The sequence below is a fragment of the Brachionichthys hirsutus genome, chromosome 3 (assembly GCF_040956055.1).
Source record: "Brachionichthys hirsutus isolate HB-005 chromosome 3, CSIRO-AGI_Bhir_v1, whole genome shotgun sequence".
Classification (NCBI taxonomy): domain Eukaryota; kingdom Metazoa; phylum Chordata; class Actinopteri; order Lophiiformes; family Brachionichthyidae; genus Brachionichthys; species Brachionichthys hirsutus.
In genome coordinates, this window is record NC_090899.1 from 7,760,054 (window position 1) to 7,780,081 (window position 20,028).

The 20,028-nt window shown below is 42.2% G+C and overlaps 1 protein-coding gene across 1 annotated transcript; it reads right to left on the reverse strand.

Annotated features, from left to right (window-relative positions):
- Nucleotides 1-1,649: 1,649 nt before the first annotated feature.
- On the reverse strand, nucleotides 1,650-16,559 carry LOC137912824 (rap guanine nucleotide exchange factor 5-like). Its single transcript, XM_068756960.1, has 18 exons — nucleotides 16,380-16,559; nucleotides 12,893-13,026; nucleotides 12,160-12,260; nucleotides 8,781-8,859; nucleotides 8,377-8,521; nucleotides 8,190-8,287; nucleotides 6,080-6,110; nucleotides 5,823-5,901; nucleotides 4,849-4,998; nucleotides 3,949-4,046; nucleotides 3,670-3,792; nucleotides 3,377-3,555; nucleotides 3,113-3,203; nucleotides 2,973-3,023; nucleotides 2,585-2,672; nucleotides 2,383-2,447; nucleotides 2,241-2,295; nucleotides 1,650-1,917 (listed from the first exon to the last, which is right to left on the reverse strand). The coding sequence occupies exons 1-18, from the start codon at nucleotides 16,557-16,559 to the stop codon at nucleotides 1,799-1,801; spliced, it is 1,866 nt and encodes a 621-aa protein (XP_068613061.1). The 3' UTR covers nucleotides 1,650-1,798.
- Nucleotides 16,560-20,028: the final 3,469 nt, after the last annotated feature.

The following is a 20,028-nucleotide window of genomic DNA, read 5'->3' on the forward strand; positions in this document are numbered from 1 at the left end:
CTCCACCACGAAGAACCCGGGAGGATGTTCATTTTTCATCAGTGCACAAAATCCTGTCTATCTCTATAATGAATGTGTGTGTGTGTGTATAAATATACATTATATGTCTATTATGAGAGGAAAACACTTTATTGAATGCACAGATGACACTGGTGGTCATTCCATGGTTTGCCATATCATGCAGACCAGCCAAAAAGAGTACATACAGAAAACATAAAATCAAAATGAATATATACAGAATAAATAAATTATTTGGAAATAAATAAAATATTTGTATCCATACTTCAACAAATACATAACGTATAAAAAAAAAAGTCAACCCAACAGTGTTGATAGTACAAAATAAATTCAAAATAATGGTGCAAACGCACGCGCTCGCCCTGTTCACTGTGGACTTAAACGCAAGGAATATAACTCAAATACATGATTGTATAATGTTGCTACACTGTACATAAGAAAATGGCTTCTTAATTTCCTGTACTTTTAAGGTGCTGCAGTAGTTACTTTAACTATTGTAAGTTGTACAATATCCATCCATACATGTACTGTGGATGGAAAAATTCCGTTTTAGCTCAGTAATAGATTTTAGGAGTATCTGATTTAGTCGTCCTTCGTGAAACAAGAAAATCCAACTAAAGTGATCTGATTTTCTGAGCCTCTCATTCCAGAACGAGCACACTGCCCTTTGATTTAACCTCAACTTTAAAGCCCATCACAGAGCTGGATCAGTCTGGGTCCAGTGCGGTTGACTTCATTTAACTTGATTGTCTGCAGCTGGAGATCCGCACACCAATTGTTCTTTAAAAATGACCACTTATCATTAATTTCACGTTATATTTTTTCCTACTTGACACAATCAAGCGCCACCGTAGCACAACTTTTCCACACACGTCAAACATAAATTGTATTCTATGCTTTCTTTTCTTATCTCCTTCTGACTTTGAAGCCTAATTTAATATGCGGAAAGTGTAAAGATAAATGAAACCGCATGGTAAAATAATACTGCACTGTAAAAAGTAAAAATCAAAATGCCAATACTGAACAACAATTGTTATGAAACCTGTCTTCACACACACACACACACCTACACACACGCACACACACAGGTGACAGCATGTCCTCCATCTAGATCAAGTAAAGTGTCTTTGAAAAAAACAGTTTTTGGTTAAATCTGAAAGCTACGTTCTGCTGCCACATACAGTAAAATTACACTATCTGAAGATACAAAAATGTGTTTACAATTATCAGTAGTTAATCTTCATGTTCTGTTACACTTTTTTCAACTTAATGTTTGCAAGAATACACTTCTAAGTTCACTACTTTTGCTTGTGCAGTCGTGTTCTGTAGTTTTTTATTACCAATTGGGAAACAGAAACAAAGACATTTGGCTGGTTCTCCTCAGCAGGTGGGCTGATGGGTCATTGTCAGATCAGCGTTACACCTCCCAACCTCGGGCCATCATCATCACATAGCAGCAGCAGGTTGGGGCCCTCTCATCTTCAGCCGAAACCTGCTGCTGGTGTTTGTTCTTGTCTATAGGTTGCATAATATTGAGTGTAACTGCTCTAACTGAAGCTTATGTGTTGGATGATGTTGAATCGTCCGTGTTTGTCCTCGGATAGGTCTTTTGCTGTTTGTTCCCATTCCCTAGTGTGTGTTTTCCTGATTGAACAGCTCCCTCTGGTGGTCATCCAGGATCGTGCAGTGTCCTCTGATTGCCACATGAGTCCTGAGAGATAGATCGATGGATGGATTGCTTCTTGGCAATCCAAAGGTCTGTGCGTTAAGAGATGTCCTCTTAAACCCGAGGCTCTAGTCTGTGAGACAGTTCAAACAGAGTCTCCTGATTGTCGATGATAAGAAGGTAATCAATGCAGGCTCGCACCTCCGAGCTGCTCTTCTGGGTGATGCCATTTCCTGGAGGGATAGAAAATGTTTTGCCTCCATGCCCACAAAGACAGTAGCACCCAGGACAATTCTGTTAAACTCTGAAAAAAAGATATCTAACTTTTCTTATCTTTGTATCACTGACTCCAAGGCCAACTGACTAAGGGAGAATGTTCCTCAATTTCTTGTTGATGTTGAAATAATTTACATTTACATTTCAAATAAGTCAAATAACTGAAATGCAAAACATCTCTGATTGTGCTGACAGATTGGATAATTTATCCTCCAAAGACACAAAATACTTTGTTTTTCTTCACATCCTCAAATGAGAAATTAGTGCTCTCAGTACTGACCCATGTGATCTGTCTGGCACTGCCGGATGAGACGCACCGTGTCTGCTATCATGTGCTAGAGACAAAGATGAACAGTCTTATTTAAATAGAACTTTACAATTTAAGCATTGTACTGTTTTCTATAAAGGCTTTGGGAACTCACCAGCTTTTCAAAATTGACCACGTTGTCATGAAATGTCTTGTTTCCCTCATGAATGAACGTCATATCTACAACACAAACATGCTGTTAGTATTCACCAACGTGCCCTTTTCACCTTGTCCTGTCTGCCTGATGTAAATACCTCACTGTGTTCTGCTCCGAGTCTAATTTGTGGAACACCAAAGTGACATTATAATGAGTGCACCTTTCAGTAGCAGAGGAAGAAAGGGGATCTTTGGTGCCTTCATCTTCCTGAAGGAGTCCCTATAGGCCTTGTGGTTCAGCGATGGATCCTGTCATGATATTTTTAGAATAAATCAGAGAGTAATCCTCTGGGGAGCGGTATATACATATATACATGTACATGTACACGCAATGCTGACTTATGGCAGCATTCCAGACTAATGATCTAAAACACCCGATGCTTCTCCTGCTGTTTGGATATTAATGTCTTCCTCACACACAGAAACACAGGTTTGCTTTTTCTGTTAGAGCAAATCAATGATGCCATAGATTTCATTTAAACACACACACACACACACTATACATATATATATGGCATTATATACACAGATTGCTTGCATTATACTTACCGTAATTGCCTCTAGCTCTGAAAATAACTTTTTGAACTTCCCAGGGATTTTCTGTGGATATAATACAAAGTCGTTTCAAACATGTCAGATTTTGGTGAAAGCATGACCTTGATGTGTGTAAGAAAAGAAAACCTCCTTACCTCCCAGGTCTGGTTGAGGCGGCTGACGGCTGCAGTGTTCAGGCCCAATATAATGGCAAAGAAACAACTGAGGTTCCTCTGAGCTTTACAGCTATAAAAATTAATCCACAAACAATCCAGTTACTGTACTCCCAGGGGCTCAGTGACATTTCAATGCTTAGATGCATTTCAATGCTTAGTCGCTAGAGGGCGGCGCATCCCCATCCAAATCTAAACATCTCACGGACGTGCTTCGATTTAACAATGCAAAATAGAGCTACTGACTGGGAAGCGATCTTGATGAACTTCTTGATGAGTTGGACCCTTTTGCAGAGCGCTGGGCACAGCAGCACCTCAGTCATCACCCACAGCTGGACGTCGTTGCAGCGCTGCAGCAGCAGCTCCAACGCAGCGGTGGAGCTGCTGCAGCTGTGACGGCTGAAGGTAAAATAGACAAGTTCTTGCTGCGGAAAGAACAGGGGCATGAGTCCTGACATGAACAAGCGTGCCCGTTGTATTATAAAACTGATTTAATCAAACATTTAAAAACATAAAAAAAGACATGCGTAAACAACTACCTCATGAATTGAATCAAAGATGGTCCAGTCAAAGTCGGTGAGAGCCACAGCCACGTCCCATGTGTTCAGATTCAGCATCCGAGCTGTCCTGTGCTGCAGCTCGGAGTTATCTGTGAGCGGCTTCTGAAGAAGAAAGGAACGAATGACCGGCTCATCTGTGCATTCATCGCTGCTCCTGGGCTGATGTTTGAACACTAACAGAAGACACTCTTGACACAGGACTTTGTCTAAAGTATGTCTCATTTGAAAGGACACGTCATGTTGAAGTGACATTCTCACCAGGACCTCCCCCGGCTCCTTCCTGCAGACGTGCAGCCTCCCCACCGGATGCAAGGAATCAGCGAGGAGTCTGTCCCGAGGCTGCAGGAGGAGTCGACCTGCAAATCAGAGATATCAGAATATTGTTAAATATATATGTCATACAGGAGGAGGAGACAAGGGGAGGGCGAATGCAATTACTGAGTCATGTTTGAAATCAAATCATTGTCCATGACTGCATAAGAGCGCAGTGTTCGAACTGGTTTCAGTCCTGTCACAATCAGCTTTGTTCTTTTTTTTTATGTAAACTGTTGGGAATGTGTAAGTTTGTACGTAAGAAGATCTATGAAACCATGGCAGCTGTTTCTAATAACAAAGACGGACGTTACATCACTGGACTGTCTACAATCTCCACTGGTATTAACACCACTTAATATAAGTGGAATATTCAAGTGTATAATTCCAAGCATGAACTAAAATGATATATATGTTCATTCCACTCCAGCAGCACACATTATAATTTACCTCAGACCTCAGAGTCATCTATACTGATCTGGCATTTAGTTAAATTATTGATTACCCATTGGATTTTTCATATTTGTTTATTTTCAATTGGAAAAATCCTGACATATATTTCTCTGATTGTTTTGCAACGTAAAAGGGAAAATTAGGGGAAAGGAATTATTCATCAGCTTCTACATTGTGTTATTCATGCACAATTGATCATAGCCATAATAATTTTTGGTACTTTAAATGTATTTAATTTTAAAACCAATTATTGTAAAATAGTAGCATGAGGTGTTTGAGTCCATTTAGCACATTTGTAAATGTCTCTATGGTAATGTCCTCATTGCCCATGTGCACATTATGTTGTAGATGCATGTAGTGATACACATTGCTGGTGGTTACAATGGTATTTACCCCCAGGGTAAGTGACGGCGACTAGTTCCAGCTCCCCTCGGGGGACATCCATCCTATCTGCCACTGCCTGCAGCAGGTCCTCGACCACCACCCCTGCATGGGCCCTCATACTCAGGTAGGAGTTCATGGTGACATAAACATGGCACAGCACTGTAACAGAGACAACGTTGTCTCAGTGACGTACAATTTAAAGAATACACAGTGATTTCACAAAGCATAGCTCTGCCCATGACCCGCGGACGCAGGCCTGTTTGCTGTGGGGTATTATTTTACTGAATGTCATCATATTTTGTAGACAACAGAGATCAAGAAATCCAATTCTGATGCAGGAGAATGACTTTATAGATGTATTGGTCCTCCTCATCGTTCTTTGCAACGCCGGGGGGGCCGTTGCTGTGAGCAGCGGTTAGAATACTTTGTTAGGACTTATTTCTCAAGCCGTGCAGACTGCAGAAGGCAAAGTTCTCTCAGGGTTCCTTCATAATTACAGACTCAGATGATATTTTATAGTTTATCTAATCATTTAGCAAGAACTGAACCAGAAAAAATGGCCAATTCATTACATCATTACCGCTGCCATTTATTCAAAAGCGGGATGGACAGAGGGTGACAAGGTGACTTTGAGCAAACTACATGATCCTCCATCGCTCTAGTAGTGTAACGGTGCAGGTTGTCCTGATGGAGGTAAAAGGACAGTGGGGCAATTCCCTGAAGATATTGATGCAACAAAGAAAAAAAAAAGCAAGATAAAATAAACTGAGCTAGACAGGTGGACGTCATCGTGAACCTTCCCATAAACAGAAGCAATCCATGATTCCAGCAGCTTAAAGGGAATTCATACATCACAACCCAGGAATGTCCAACACTTCTCATTCTTTCCCTGGAAAGATTCCCATTGTTCCAATGTTCCGGCAGCTTTGGAAGCAACATACGATAGGAGGAATGTGTGAAGGGTGGTACGTTTTACGTCATACCTTCCTTGGTCTCTCTTTGTGTTCCTCTGACATGGAGCTCATTCTCTTTCAGGCTCATTTGGTGGAAAAGTGCTTTGCTCTAAAGGAAAGGAAATACGTGGATTCCAACACACTGTCATGCATGTTGCCTGAGATCATTACAGTAGAACTACATGAATTGTGAGGAGGACAATGGGTCAGACGTCATAGTCGGATATCAGGTCTGTTTAATGGACGCTTTTCAGTTTCAGTCAGAACTTAAAGATATATTCACTCACCTTTCTATGTGGGGAATATTCCTCCAGAGCACTGGAAAAAGAAGAAAACATGTATGAGTAAAAAGTACCATCTTGTGCCCACACATCCTGAAAACATATGACCTGTGAGTATTCCTTAGCTTGCAATAATACCAAATCAAAACACTCCACCATGTGCCGATTTGGTGGACTTTTTTTAATTTAATCACCTTATTTACATCAGTTTGGCCTGGCTAGAATGATGGATATCCAATGTCCATAATCATCCCTCAGCGTTTACTTGACTCTACATCACAACAGGCATGTTGGCATGCACAAAGCCTGTCCTCGGGGATCTCCGCTCATTGACCAGCAGAAGTCGTGTGCTAATGAGAAACCTGATTCCACCTGTCCCGACAAAACAGAGCAAGTGATCTAGTTCACGTTCTTACTCATCAGAAATAAAGTCACAGTCGACGTCAACAAGTAAATCGCAACGTCTCATGATGAGAGCGTGCACGAGATCAGGAGCCGTGTGATTCCCAACACTCCTGATATGTCCTTTACACATATGAAAGACGGAAATGGCTGTTCCAACCACAGAACAATTAGGCTTTTCAGTTGTTCTCCTCACAGCCAGCCTCGTCCTCCCCCCACCATTGCTTATGAATATCTCATAAATAGTTGAGTGTGTCAGTCAGTCACACCCACACATAGTCCCCCGCTTTAAAGGAGTGGTGGTGAGGATCCCCCACCCCGACTATAAACATGAATAAACAGGCCCAGATAACAGCAGCAGAATTGGGTTGAATTATCTGCACTGGTTTTTAATGGGCGGTAGGCTGGAGTATCCCGAGGGAGCGGATCTGATTGGAGGCTGTGCATGAGGGAGAGGAAGAGACAGCAAAGTGGTGCTCATTCTTTATAAACCAAGAATTTAGGAAAAAAACAACTGTTTAAATTTTAGTATAGGATGAAGGTGAAGGAAATGTGAGTAATGGAATGTTTAATACTAACATTTACATTTATCTCCCATGCATACAGCGCCTACAAAATCCTCCTTTCTATGGAAAAATAGTTCAGTACTTGCTTTTATAATGTATGCATGCCTTCTCTGTCTATACATGTTGTACATGCATGACTAACATGTACTAATCCATTCATTCATCTCAATTTTTAATTGGTTTATTAAGGGTAGTTGCTCTTTCACCATAGTTACTAACCATTTCTGACACTGATTGATTATTTCAGTCTCAACTAGCCTCGTAAGTCAACCTGGTTTGTTACAAATGCTGATCTGTATAAAGTAGCATCATTTGAATATCATTTGAATATGGGGCGCCCAGAGGTTTCTTTCAGGAATACGAAAGTATGATGCTTCTGCTTTCTATCTGACACCAGAGCCCCCCCCCCCCCAATTAAAATGTGGATCTGCTGCATAAGAAGTGTTTTATAACAAGACAAAGTGAGATCATAGGGGCCCATTCCAACTGAATAAATGTATCTGATAATGTATCTTGCCCACAGCAAGCTGGGATAGGCTCCAGCAACTCCCGTGACTCGCAACACAGAAAAGCAGAAGAAAATGGATGGATGGATGGATGGATGGATGGACATTGCATCAATCAATGCATTGCTGTTGTATGCTTTTACCTTTAGGGTTATGACTGATTGGTAGGATTATTATATCATCCACCAAGATGATATAATTATATGTGTTTGACTCCATTAATAGAGAAGAAGCTTGAAAATGTGTCTGAACGTTTCCTTTTTCTCAGAGCAAGTGAAAAATTTTGTCTTCCAGTTCAAAGATAATTCTCAAAACCAAGTATTTCCTCAGAGTTGGACACTCAAGATAAAGAGCTGCATGACCTTCATATTTCAATGCAAAGAACCCCAGAAGACTGTGATTGCTCCGCAAACTCTGAATGGATTCATTGATGAGAAACAAGCAGTGAAGGAGCCCTTTCTTTGTGCCCGGAGACCAGCTGGTGACCCTGTTTCTTTCAGACCTCAGATAGTCACAATCATACTTCCTGCACAAGACTTGATAGCAATAAGTAAAACAGTTAGCCAACATACTGAAAATCTGTGTATGTATTGAATTACCTTGTGTCTCGCAGCTTATAATGACACTTTCATGGCTACTCACTGTCTGCGATGCAGCTGGTACAGCTTTTGCAGCTCCCTCCCATTGTCCTCCAGCGCCGGGTGCTCAAAAATATCATCCAGAACGAAACGATATAAAGACTGAAGGAAATGTCAATTTTCATTGGTCCCATAATGAGTCTGGCTCACAACAAATTTCTAGCATTTGCATGGAGCATTTCATTTCCTACCTTCAGGAACAGTTTAACATGGTCGTCATTCCTCAGGAAATCCTTGCAGAGAGCCACCCAGTGTGACACCAGGTGCAACACTTTACGTTTCCTCTCCAGAGCCTCTTTCCTGTCCTCTTTCCTGCGGTGTCGCTTGGTGCAATAGGTGGGGTTCAGTTAAGGCTTCAGCACAGAGGGAGAGTGAGATCTATTCGCTAGCCGCAAATGCAGTATGAGATGAAGCATAAATGAGGTGGGTGGGTGAGCATTGCTGGTTTTGATTCCAGGACAGGAGGCAAGAGAGGCACAAATGGAGACATCAATAAGCGGTCCCTTTTTTGAATTAAACATCTGTGTATGTCTGATCTCAAATTATTGTTATAATGTGCAGATATTTGTAACAATATTTCTATGGTCAAGGATATTGTCCCAGAAGAGCTTGGCATAAATCGCTGGTGGACATAAACACCGGGTAGGTCAGCAGGAAGTCATCCAGAAGTGTATCTGCAAAAAGAGTGTTATTCACAATGGACACAAGAATATACGTGCTTATATGTTGTCTGCCAGACTCCTAAAATTGAATAGACGACATCTATTTAAAACCAGATGCCAGTCTGTGAAGTTGATATAATCCCTTTTCATTGCGTTTCCACAGCTGTGCATCAGTTACATCAATGAGTCTTTGATTAATGTTTGTTGAGGTGCATACACCCCCCGTGCATTTTAATAACGCCAGAAGGAGAACCCGTGCTTGAGTGTAAAATATCTTTGAACAAGCACTAAGCAGAGATGTTTCAAAGGCGAACAAAATGTAAGAATTGGACCTCATGGTCTCTGGTAATCAGGTGCTGAGACCACTGAGGAGTCTTCAGTTGCATTTTGCACCCACAAGTTCAAACAAGCCGTTGATCGCCTTATCTTCAATCTCACACTTTCCCCAATGCAGACTGTATCGCCATAGATAAGCCAGTAATGCTTGATGTGTCGGGTCGTCGCTCTGACCTCTGGCAAAGTCTGGTTTCATTGTGATAAGTCATTCAAACGGGCTCACAAACAGCATTCTCTGCCGTTGCATGCCTAAGTGACTTATCGTGAGGTCACCCTGTGTACATATGTCTGTAAATTAATTAAACCGAAGCCGATCAAATAGTACCAACAGTATGAAATGCACCTGTACTCTTCATCATCGAAACACTGGACTGTGATGAAGAGTAAACATGAGATCATTTCAGAAATGGACATAAAAGCATCCATATAAACTCTGAGACATGAAGATATAGAGGAGTGTAGTAACTTTGGCCACAAGTGAAACCCTTTCCACACCCCGTGAGAGCCAGCCTCCTCTCAACCCCTCTAAGTGTGCCTCACACCCAGAAGGGTAATTTCTCTGCTTTAATTTCACACTGGCTTCCCAGGGCTTTTGTGTGCGTTCTGGTCCACCGAACTCCCTGCCATCATTATGTTAATCCGTGCAGAGCAGCAGTGGATGCATCACTCAACGCTTATGGGACTTTGTACACGTGTAGCTCTTACACAGAATACAGTGAGGCACCTTAACCCAAAGCCAGAAAACAAAACCGAGGATCACCCATCCACCCGCCGTGTTTGCCTCCAGCCCACCGCTTTATATGTTCTCCAGGTTATCTTAAGTGAAACACTTTCTCATGAGCCACAGCTTCCAAACTGTCCTCCAGGCTGTACACTTTGCAAGTTTTTTGAAGTTGGAATACAGGATGAATATTTAATCTTATAACCGCAAGTCATAATTTTAACTACTCCTTAGTATTGCGTCCAAAAACATGAAATTAAAAAGACAAGGAATGTCCCGCAGATTAGATGTATTCCAATCACTTTAGCAGACACGGACCCCTAGATATTCATGTACTTTATATGTGATGTATAGATGAATAGAGCTTCAACATTGTGTGTCTGTTTGTTTGTTAGCAGCAAATATTGACAGATTTCAAATAATGTTTGGAGAGAAATGGTTCTGATTTGCCGGAGACGCTTTTGGATTTTGGATTTTCTTTACATATCACTTTATATCTGTTGGAGTTTATGCATTCTCTGAGAGTCCAGTTCAGTTATTTAAGATATTATATATTTAAACCTTTCACATATTCATGGCAGTTTGCCTGTATCAGAAAAAAAATCAATAAACATACCTCCTATGATGGTGCTTAGTGCACAAAACAAATCGTATTTCCTTTTCAGCAGAAACTCAAAATTGATTCATTGATTTGGCAGCTTGTTAATCAAGTGAAATCAATGCACCTTGTCAATCACCTGCCGGTCTAAGTCCTGCATGTTAATGTATTATTTGTTGTTAAATGCTCACCAGGATCCACTCTTAAATTATTACGATCAGTGAAAGAGCTGGAATGTCCTCTAATTCTGAATACAAATGTTCCATGTTTTCCAGAGCTGGAATGAATGGCCGCACCAGAGACTGGTCAGAGGAAGATTACGATGATTCTATCCCAAATACGGAAATTCTAGCACATGCAATGTCCATATGGAGACAAATAGAGACTCCATAGTTGCTTTTCCTCAACACACCAGTGGTGCTTTCAGAAAAGTGCCACCTTTTGCAGAAAACTCCTCTGCAGCCATAATGCACATGGAGCGTAGCGACCATAATGACAGTCTTGGTCTATCTAATGTGCTGTGCTGCATGTTAGTCATAAACACCCCATCAATATTGTGATGCAGTCATCAATCATGTTCATGCTGTCTGAGCCATCCCCGAGGGAAAGGCTGAACACAACAATATGGTGGTTGTTTAGATAAATCTCCTTTTGGCTAAATTAAGGATCTTGTTCATTGTCATGCTTGTGGGGAGCTGAACTTCCAAGGCTAGCACTGGAGCTGAGAGCACCTCATTAATCACACTATTAAACATCATCAGTTCAGCTGATCTACTGTTCAGGCGTTAGAGCCCCTCTCATCCTCTTCAGGTCTCTGACTCTTTGACCCTGGGATATCACTCAGCATCACGCTCTGGTCCGCAGCTCCCTTTGGAGGCTTCCCCTGTGAACGCTCACTGCAGGGCACTGCAGGTAAATGATTCATCAGCAGTAAACCCCACAGGATACTCCCTAAACCGTAGATTGCGAATGGGCTGGTTTAATGTGAGAACGTTAAACTCAGGGATGTTCTTAGGGGTTAGCCTGCCTTCATCGTAATTAGAGGTCTTGATCTCTTACTATCACCTCCTCCAGCCTCAAAGGAAAAATCTGCACTTCCTTTTCTTCCCTCCGTGCTTCCCTTTACTCCCAAAATGTTTGTCTTATCGCTCTTCCACCCTCCCTCTGCCTGCCTACGCCACTGCCTTCATCTGCAGCTCAAGCAGTCTCCTCTGCCTTGGCAACAGTGTCACATTATCGTGCACCTGCTGGGATCACAGAAAACATGCTGTTGCTGTGAAGCTGTACCACATGTCACATGTCACCGGCAAAAAACAGGGGAGAACCGTGCATCTCTTGGAAAAGCCATTAAATGAATCGATTCAAACTCCAAATCGTTTTGGGAATGACAGCCTGGTAGGGATGCCTGGTAGGGATGTCCATAGGGGTGAGGGGCTAATGTCCCGGCTTGGGGTGGAGCAAAACAGAAAGTAAAGGGAGTCATTTGCCTTTTAACTCAAACATGTAAGCACACCTCCCTAACAATATTCTTAGCACAAAGTTGTCAAGGTATAACCCACCAATTTTATACGCTTTCTCTAAAATAAAATGCTTACTCACACAGAGCCTGAGCACAGCAGTGAGAGCTTGTTCAGGAAATGAAAGCATGCATTCTGACCTGACTCTTTGCCCTGTGTCATCCCCTGCTCATCATCCACCATCAGGTCATTCAGTAAATGCTCCAGTATTTTCTCCGGGGTTCCTGATACCACCATATACCTGTCAGACACAACAGAATCAGTGGACAAGTCCTCCTCGATAGAAGACAGAGAGCGGCTGCTGCTCCAGTCCTCCTCTCCCTCTGTCCCTTCATCGTCTATGTAGCGAAAGTAGGGGACATCAAAGGTGAGCATTGTCACCGGCTCTGCCCGGCTAGTGCTGTCACTGCTGCTCTCGTCTGAGAAGTCCTCGTTGTCCTCGTCCTCCTCCTGCTCCACCAAGGCAGCGTGCAGCAGTCGTCCTTCCTCCTGCAGGCTCGGTGTCCGTGGACGAGATCCCATCCTTGCAGAGTCCCTGTGCCCTCACACCGGCAATGTTGCCGTGGTTACTGCTGTATGCCCCCTGTACAGTCCATCCGTCCATCCACCTGCATCTGCTATAGCCTGAAGTCCTCTGCTGGCTCTCCCTCAAACCAGGTAAGCTAGTGAATGACTTGAATGGGAAGGCAGCCAGCAGATACTGCTCACTTATACGTACGTTAATGAACAGGGAGTTGACGTAATGCAAGCATGCCTGAGTGGGAGTGGGATCCAGAGAGAAGAGGAGACAGAGTGGTGAGAGGGAGCGAGCTGAAGGGACAACCAGATAGTCAGAGCGGGAGGAAGGAATGAATCTAGGAAGCAGAGGCTTACCTCCTGCTCCTTGCCTCCTCTCTCCCTCCTCCCCTTGCTGATGCAGAGGGGGCCGGCTGCTCTGACGACGCCCTCAGTGGAACAGACACATCGTGGCCCCTCTCCCTCACATGGACACGGACTGCCTCGTCACTCTGGGGTGGGAGAGCGAGAGGGACGGAGTGAGGGACGGAGTGAGGGAGAAAGGGAGGGAGTGTGTTATCACCAAGGAGATTCCCCTGAATTTCCTCCCACTCACATGAACCACTGCTGATTTCCATCATAATACTCTGTCAGCACCGGCCCAGTCGCTGATAGAGAATTTCCATGGATCATTATTCAGTCCTTATCGGTGGAGCCCATTCAGGGCCTAACATAAAAGACTTGCACAAATGTTAATTATGTCATTAGAGCCTATTGAATTATGTGTTGTGTGCAGATCTACTGTCAAGCTGTCTTATGGTCTATGATTCAACTATTATGGGCCTGTAACACACGATTTATTCATCATTTACATTTCTCAGTTTTTGTCCTGTAATCAATTAAATTGTCTACAAAATGTCATGAAATGTTAAACAACGCCCAGAACCCAACTGTGAATTGTTTGTATTATTTGACACACAGATAAAAACCACAATGCAAGCATGCATTTGAACGTTTTACTTCATAAAAAAATATAAATTACTGTTTTGTGCAACTACTTGCAGACCAAAATACGTTCAAACCCAATCTGTTTGTTCCAGTATATATAAAAAAAACCCCCACAATATTAAATCCAACCAGCTGTGAGAATCATGCTCTTTTGACAACTACAGGAAGCTGAAATTTATTGCAGAAGTATTCAGATTCTAGCTTAGCTAATACTACTGGATGTAATGCATCACTGGTCAGAATGGACATTCTTATTTTCAGTGTGAAGTACCTGCATTATTCTAGTCTACTTGCAAAACAAAATGGCTCATTGCTGCATCTGTAAAATATAAATATGTCCGGTGGCTGCCTGACAGCGGAGTGTCTGGATCAGAGATATTGGTCTTAATGAGGAGTTTACTGCGTCGCACACACATAAGCTACCCCCCCACCCCCCGCCTCCACCTCTACCCTCAGCCACCAGTCAATGCAACAAAAGCCTCTGTGCATATGATTAGATGGGCAGACAAGGCTGGAAGCAGTGGCAGTTTTCTGCCCTAATTGCCTTTTGCAGGAAAAACATCCAACCAGACCCTTTCAGTCATGCCTGACTTCCTGACCACACTTGTCTCTGATATGTGGACATATGTGCATAAACAGACATGCTGCAGATACACAAGCCATGCATAGCTGCATAAAACAAAGACACACACAACGTCTTCTGTCTCTGTGGGCCACATTTTCAGCATTGATATCACAGAGTCTGGCAGTCACGTCCATAAACAGTAGAAACATTTTCCAACCCTTAATAATGACCATTAAAGGAAGTGTTTGCTTGCAGTTCCTTCATCGTTTCCATTCTTGAGTCTAAGTCTGCTGACGTGACAACATCCAAATTTATTCTTCTTTTATTAATATAAACACACACACACACCCATAAAGATGATTTTGTTTGTGCAAAGGTTTTGTCCTGCGTAATAACAGAATGTGTTATCCTGTCACATGATCCACATACTGTGAGTCATCAGGCATGACGAGAAACAAAGACTGGGAACATGTAAAGAAGGGGAAAGCGGCATTTTTTATTTTCCTGATTTTCGGGAAATCATTCATCTCTAAATGATGCTTGTAATGCGACTGAGTGCCGGAGCAGTTCTCCCTTTACTCTGCAGGTGACCCCAACTCAGCCGGCACATGGACAACATCATCAGTACAGCAAACACTGCCTATTACGATTCTGCACAAAGTTGTGTCCCGCCAAATGGTTTCCTGTCTCTCTCAGGCAACTAGATGGATTCCACTGTCCGGAGGGAAGCTTTGTTTGAATGTCTCTGTGCTATGCAGCAGGCCTGGCATGCATGGAATGGAGCACGCAGGAACCTGAAAGTTGTCGATCTTGACAGGGTGAAGATATGGAATAAATCGCTCCCAAGCAATAACAATGGGAACAAGAGGAAGAAAATGAGCTTGTGAGGAGCCGTTTGATTTAGAGCCACTGAATTAACTCCAAATAGTAACCTACCAAAATGTCAGATTTATGAAATAAGCACTGTTATGTTTTGTTAGTTTTGTTATGCGTCTTGTATTAGCAGAGATGCATGGCATGCACAGCGAATAGTCGAGCACAAGACTCTCATACACTCTGCACGATTCAAAGCAGACGCAAGAAAAGGAAGAGAGATTGTGAAAAAATTATTAACTATTACATTCAGAAACAACAGGTTTTTACAGTGAAATTAGTCGAAATTATCTAAAGAAATATTTAAGAAGAAGAAGATTACTGAACATTCTTCATCTCCTGCACAGGAATATCTCACATTTGCTCAAAAATGAAGTCGACTGTCTACATTCTGGTATCCATCTGGGATTTTAACTGATTTGTCAGGCACATGCAATTACGGATGTGCATTGTAGCATCATTGGATTACTTGAAACCATTCTATAATATAATCCAGCCTTGCATTTCAAAAGGTCAGCGACCTGATGCTGTGGGATCCACCCTCCAGTCACACAAAGTCCTGGCATGGCGGATTGCGTCAACTTTTCCTGCCATTGTTATTCAGTTCAGCACACAGACCCACCTGGCAGGAAGAGGGAAGCTGAGCCCACAAGCAGGTCAACCAATCAGATGTCTGTTTTATCCAGTGGATGGTGATGTAATGTTTTTTTTTAAGAGTGGGCATTGAACTGAACATAGATGACATGTAGGTATGTTTTCAACAATGATATATAGATGGGATTGTGCCTGGGGATGCTGCCATACTGACAGAGATGAACTATGCCATAAATGTGTGTCACATTCTGCAGAAAGCGACTGTAAATTGACCTTCCAGCTCTGAATTTAATGGGTTAGGTTAATGCAGTGGATCTATATAATACAATTCAATGCAAATGATCAAAATGAACTGAATATAACTCTTCCATCTCCTTTAAAGCTATCTGGAGACTGTTTGGAATTATTTATCCAGACAATCTAAGCAGTAAAATTTATCTTCAGAAAATAGCAGATGTGTTACCAAACGTACGGAGACCAATAAAAACAGACAACAAATTATTACCAGCTGATGGATGGAAGTCTGCTTGGAGCGCAAGAAGAGAAGCGTGGGCACAATGGTCCCAACACAGCATAAAACACAACAGTGCAGCCAAGACCAACACACACTAATGTTCTCCAACCTGATTATTCATTGATGAAATATGCTAATTGAGTAGGAGCTACGGTGCCATAACTACTATCTGACTGATGAAAGCTGTTCAGGGAATTGCACCAAGAAATAATGGATTTTACATCAAGGCAGCAACCAGAATTTAAAATGTGGTAACAACAAAAACAACAAATTCAGCTGTGAGAGCAGCGGTGTCGATTGATGGATCTCACCTCGCTTGTCCTTTCGGGGCCCTTGCTGTGGTTCTGCAGGAAGCGACAGCCATCCTTGGCCAGTCTCTGTACCATCTCCAGTCTGGACAGCTCTTCCTTGTCATGCAGTATGCACATGTCCCCCTGCTGCAACGCAGGGGACATGGAGAACATGTATCTGAGGCCACAGCCCCACGACATCTCTGACTACCGGCTGTCTACCGGGAAAAACAGCAGGATTCCTGCCTGTGAGCTCACACTACTGAAGAAAGGAGGAGGAGGAGGTGAGCAACTCAAAATAACAACCTTGCACAGAATGTTTCAGGGTATGCAGTCCAGATTCAGTCTTCAGTCCCACCACCTGAAGTAAACGCCAGCTTTGTAGAAGAGAGGCACATTAGGACAAGGCTTCGTTGGTTGGACTCCAGGTATCTCTCTGTGCATGGCTTTACTGGGATTGAGACACAAATTCCCTCTCCCTGTCCTTCCCTCGCCTTTCAACACCAGGGAGGGGAGTGAGTTGGGAACACTGAGGTTTCAGGAAACATCTGGTGAGCCAGACTGACCCAAAAAGGAAACTTTCAAAACCTCCCAAGAGCAAGAGGGCGTCCAGATTCAGGAATGGGCAGGGCTTTGCACAGAAGGGTCCGACACTCATTAGGATGGCAATGTTTTACACGAATGAGGAGAGTCAAGTTCATTGAGAATAAGCACTGAAAATATCCTTCACTGTTTTCAGCCAGAACAAACACAACAGGGAACACACAATGTGAACTCAACACTCAATAATGCCATGACTCGTGTTTATGTATAACAGGTTAATATATGAACTGCTCCAGTTGGCACAAAGACTCCCCAATGTAAACCATGGCCTTGGATTTGGATGTGCCATCTCATCTAATCTCATCTAATCTAATCTCATCGCATCCTAATTTAGCCTAGTTTATCTCTTCATTTACTTTGGACTGTTGGTCCAAGGCGAAACAGCAACTCTGAGGGCATTAACTAGTGGTATGGTATTAATAGGTATAATCTATTGATTAATCTGCAATTAACTAATCCATTCATTTCATTTGATCTCTAAAATGATGTAAACTGCTTATCCCTCTCACCAATAGTTAAACAAACTAAGTACGTATTTGTTCACTCTCCACAAAGAAAGGCAACAAAGTGGTTGTTGTGATATTTGTTGACGTGCTTTTGGTTGAAGAAATAATAATGGATTGTCAAATGCTATTCCTTGACCTGTTTCTATAAAATGTATATTAAAGCTGACCAATTTATTTGACGATCGTTTGTCAGTTGTTTAATGCACTATAGTACAGTGGGGCTCATGTGAGGCTCTACCGACCAAGGTGTCAGTTCCTCCGGTGAACACTTCATCTTTTAGTGTTATGTCTTTTGCTCCTCTGTCAGCAGTGTAATGCTTGACTGGGTTCTTGCAATGTCATTTAATTGTGTTTCTGTGTCAAACTGCTGAGACAGCAAACTGCAGAATGAGAAATGGCTCTCTTCTCTTGGTGTAGAGATTAAAACCCCTTTGTTCTTCAACACTCCTTTATTAAAGTAACGTTATTAGTAGAAACACAACCTCCCATTCAGTACAGGTGTTGAGTGGAGCATTGTTGCTGATATATATATATATATATATAATTTCCCTATGGGATTATTAAAGTATTTTGATTCTTATTCTGATTCTGATTATTTAAAGTGGATGCCAGGCGATTTCTTCACAATTCAAGTGAACATTTCTTCCCCTGGTTTTTTTGGGTCTTGTTCATTTCAGCTGGGTCTCATAATGTTTATCATTAGCTTAATTAAACAAGCAATACATTTTTTTTTAAATGATCACATGAACCATATCCACTTAGATATGTTACCACATTTCAGCATTTTTATTAATCATTTCACAACAGGAAGGAAAATTGTGACGATCTATATAAAAAAAACTAACCTTCCTGCTTCTTCTAGTGAATCTTCCTGTGTGAGACAAAGCCCGGGGGAAGATTCAAGCTCTGTGCCACCACTGACCCAGTTTCTCAAGCAATTTAACCGAGAAAATGAGATAGCCTAAAGTCATCCTTGTTAGCAAGCTCACACTAATAGTGCTGCCACTACAGACATGGGAGGTGCAATAAAGTGTAGACCCGCGGATGTGAAGAGTGAAGAAGTGACGAAACTCCTCTGAGCCTGTTACAGTAGGTCATCTCACCCAGTCGAGGAAAAACATTTTCTAGCTGCGTTATTTCAAATTGCACAGGAAACTAACATTGTCCCTCCTCTGCCAACAACCAAAGTTTAGTCAGTGCTACAGCAGACCATGCAGTTGCCCTTTTTTTATTGGAATGATTCCAACTTATTAAGAGGGAGCGTGTCTCCTACGCTGTTTCACCTGAGTTGTTGTTTGCTGCTATGGCACATGGCCCTGCTCGAAGAAAGTAACCGATTTGGGGACAGGCGCTTACAGGTGGGAGGTTGAGCCAAATGAATTGCCGATGACCCGACCCAGATTTATCATATTTAAATGATATTTGAGACTTTAATCTGATGTATGTGGCAATTTATTTTACTGCCACTTGGTGATGATTATTCTAATCAGAAGACTTGAGACCAAAGATTATATTCAGTTGTCTTTAATATTGTAATTATCAGTCTGAAAATGAGGACAACATACAATTTCACAGGAAAATAATACAAATATATTGAGTGTTGCTGGTTGTGTGACATTGTGTTATTTCCATTGTACCTGAAGGAAATATATAAACATTCAGTAGCTGAGAGTAATTGCCAAGTTATATTCCCAAAGTATTCTTGTTCTCAGCTGAGGTAAGGCGATGCTAAGTTCATCAAAAATACAAAAGAAGGGAACAAAGTCTAACAAAGCCAAAAGCACTGATTGTCATCGGCTTACATAAGGTATAGCTGTCTGATTAGCATAACATGTAATGTCAAAATGAAAACTGGTTCCTTTTTGGATTGAAACATTTCATTTCACTCTTTAAAATGATATTTATTAAGTACACAAGCAATTAGATCAAAATGTATTATTATAAGTGTACCTTAAGTACATGGAGTGATGTGATGTTGTAGTTGTTGTAACATAAGCCAGGTTTACATGCATGAAAGAAGGACTTGATTCATCCGCAGAGAAACAAACCAGGGAAAGGAAATGGGCGCTGTCTTTTTGAATTCTTGATCAGATCATCTCACACCCAGTTCGCTTTGTGCTCCTTTTTGGGCCGCCCGGAGTATTTCAAAGTGGACGGATCAGCAACTTTCATGGCACTTGTTGAAGAAGAGTCTCATCTTGCTTGTAATTTTCACTTTAAAGTTTTCCTCCCAACACTCATTGTTTACTGAGTGATGCTTAGAGGAATCTCACCATCCATCACCCCTCCCATCCAATGAAGCTTTGTAAACTGACAGGCTTGTGAGACCAAAGTGCAGTGATCTGCCAGGTTTTTGGAAAGACACATGCCGCCTTAGCCATTACCTTTGTGTCCTGTTGTACATGGATAAGGACATTTCCCCCTGGAGGTGCCATTGCTGCACTTAGTGCGTCCACCTCAGAGGGAGCGTGTCTCCTACGCTGTTTCACCTGAGTTGTTGTTTGCTGCTATGGCACATGGCCCTGCTCGAAGAAAGTAACCGATTTGGGGACAGGCGCTTA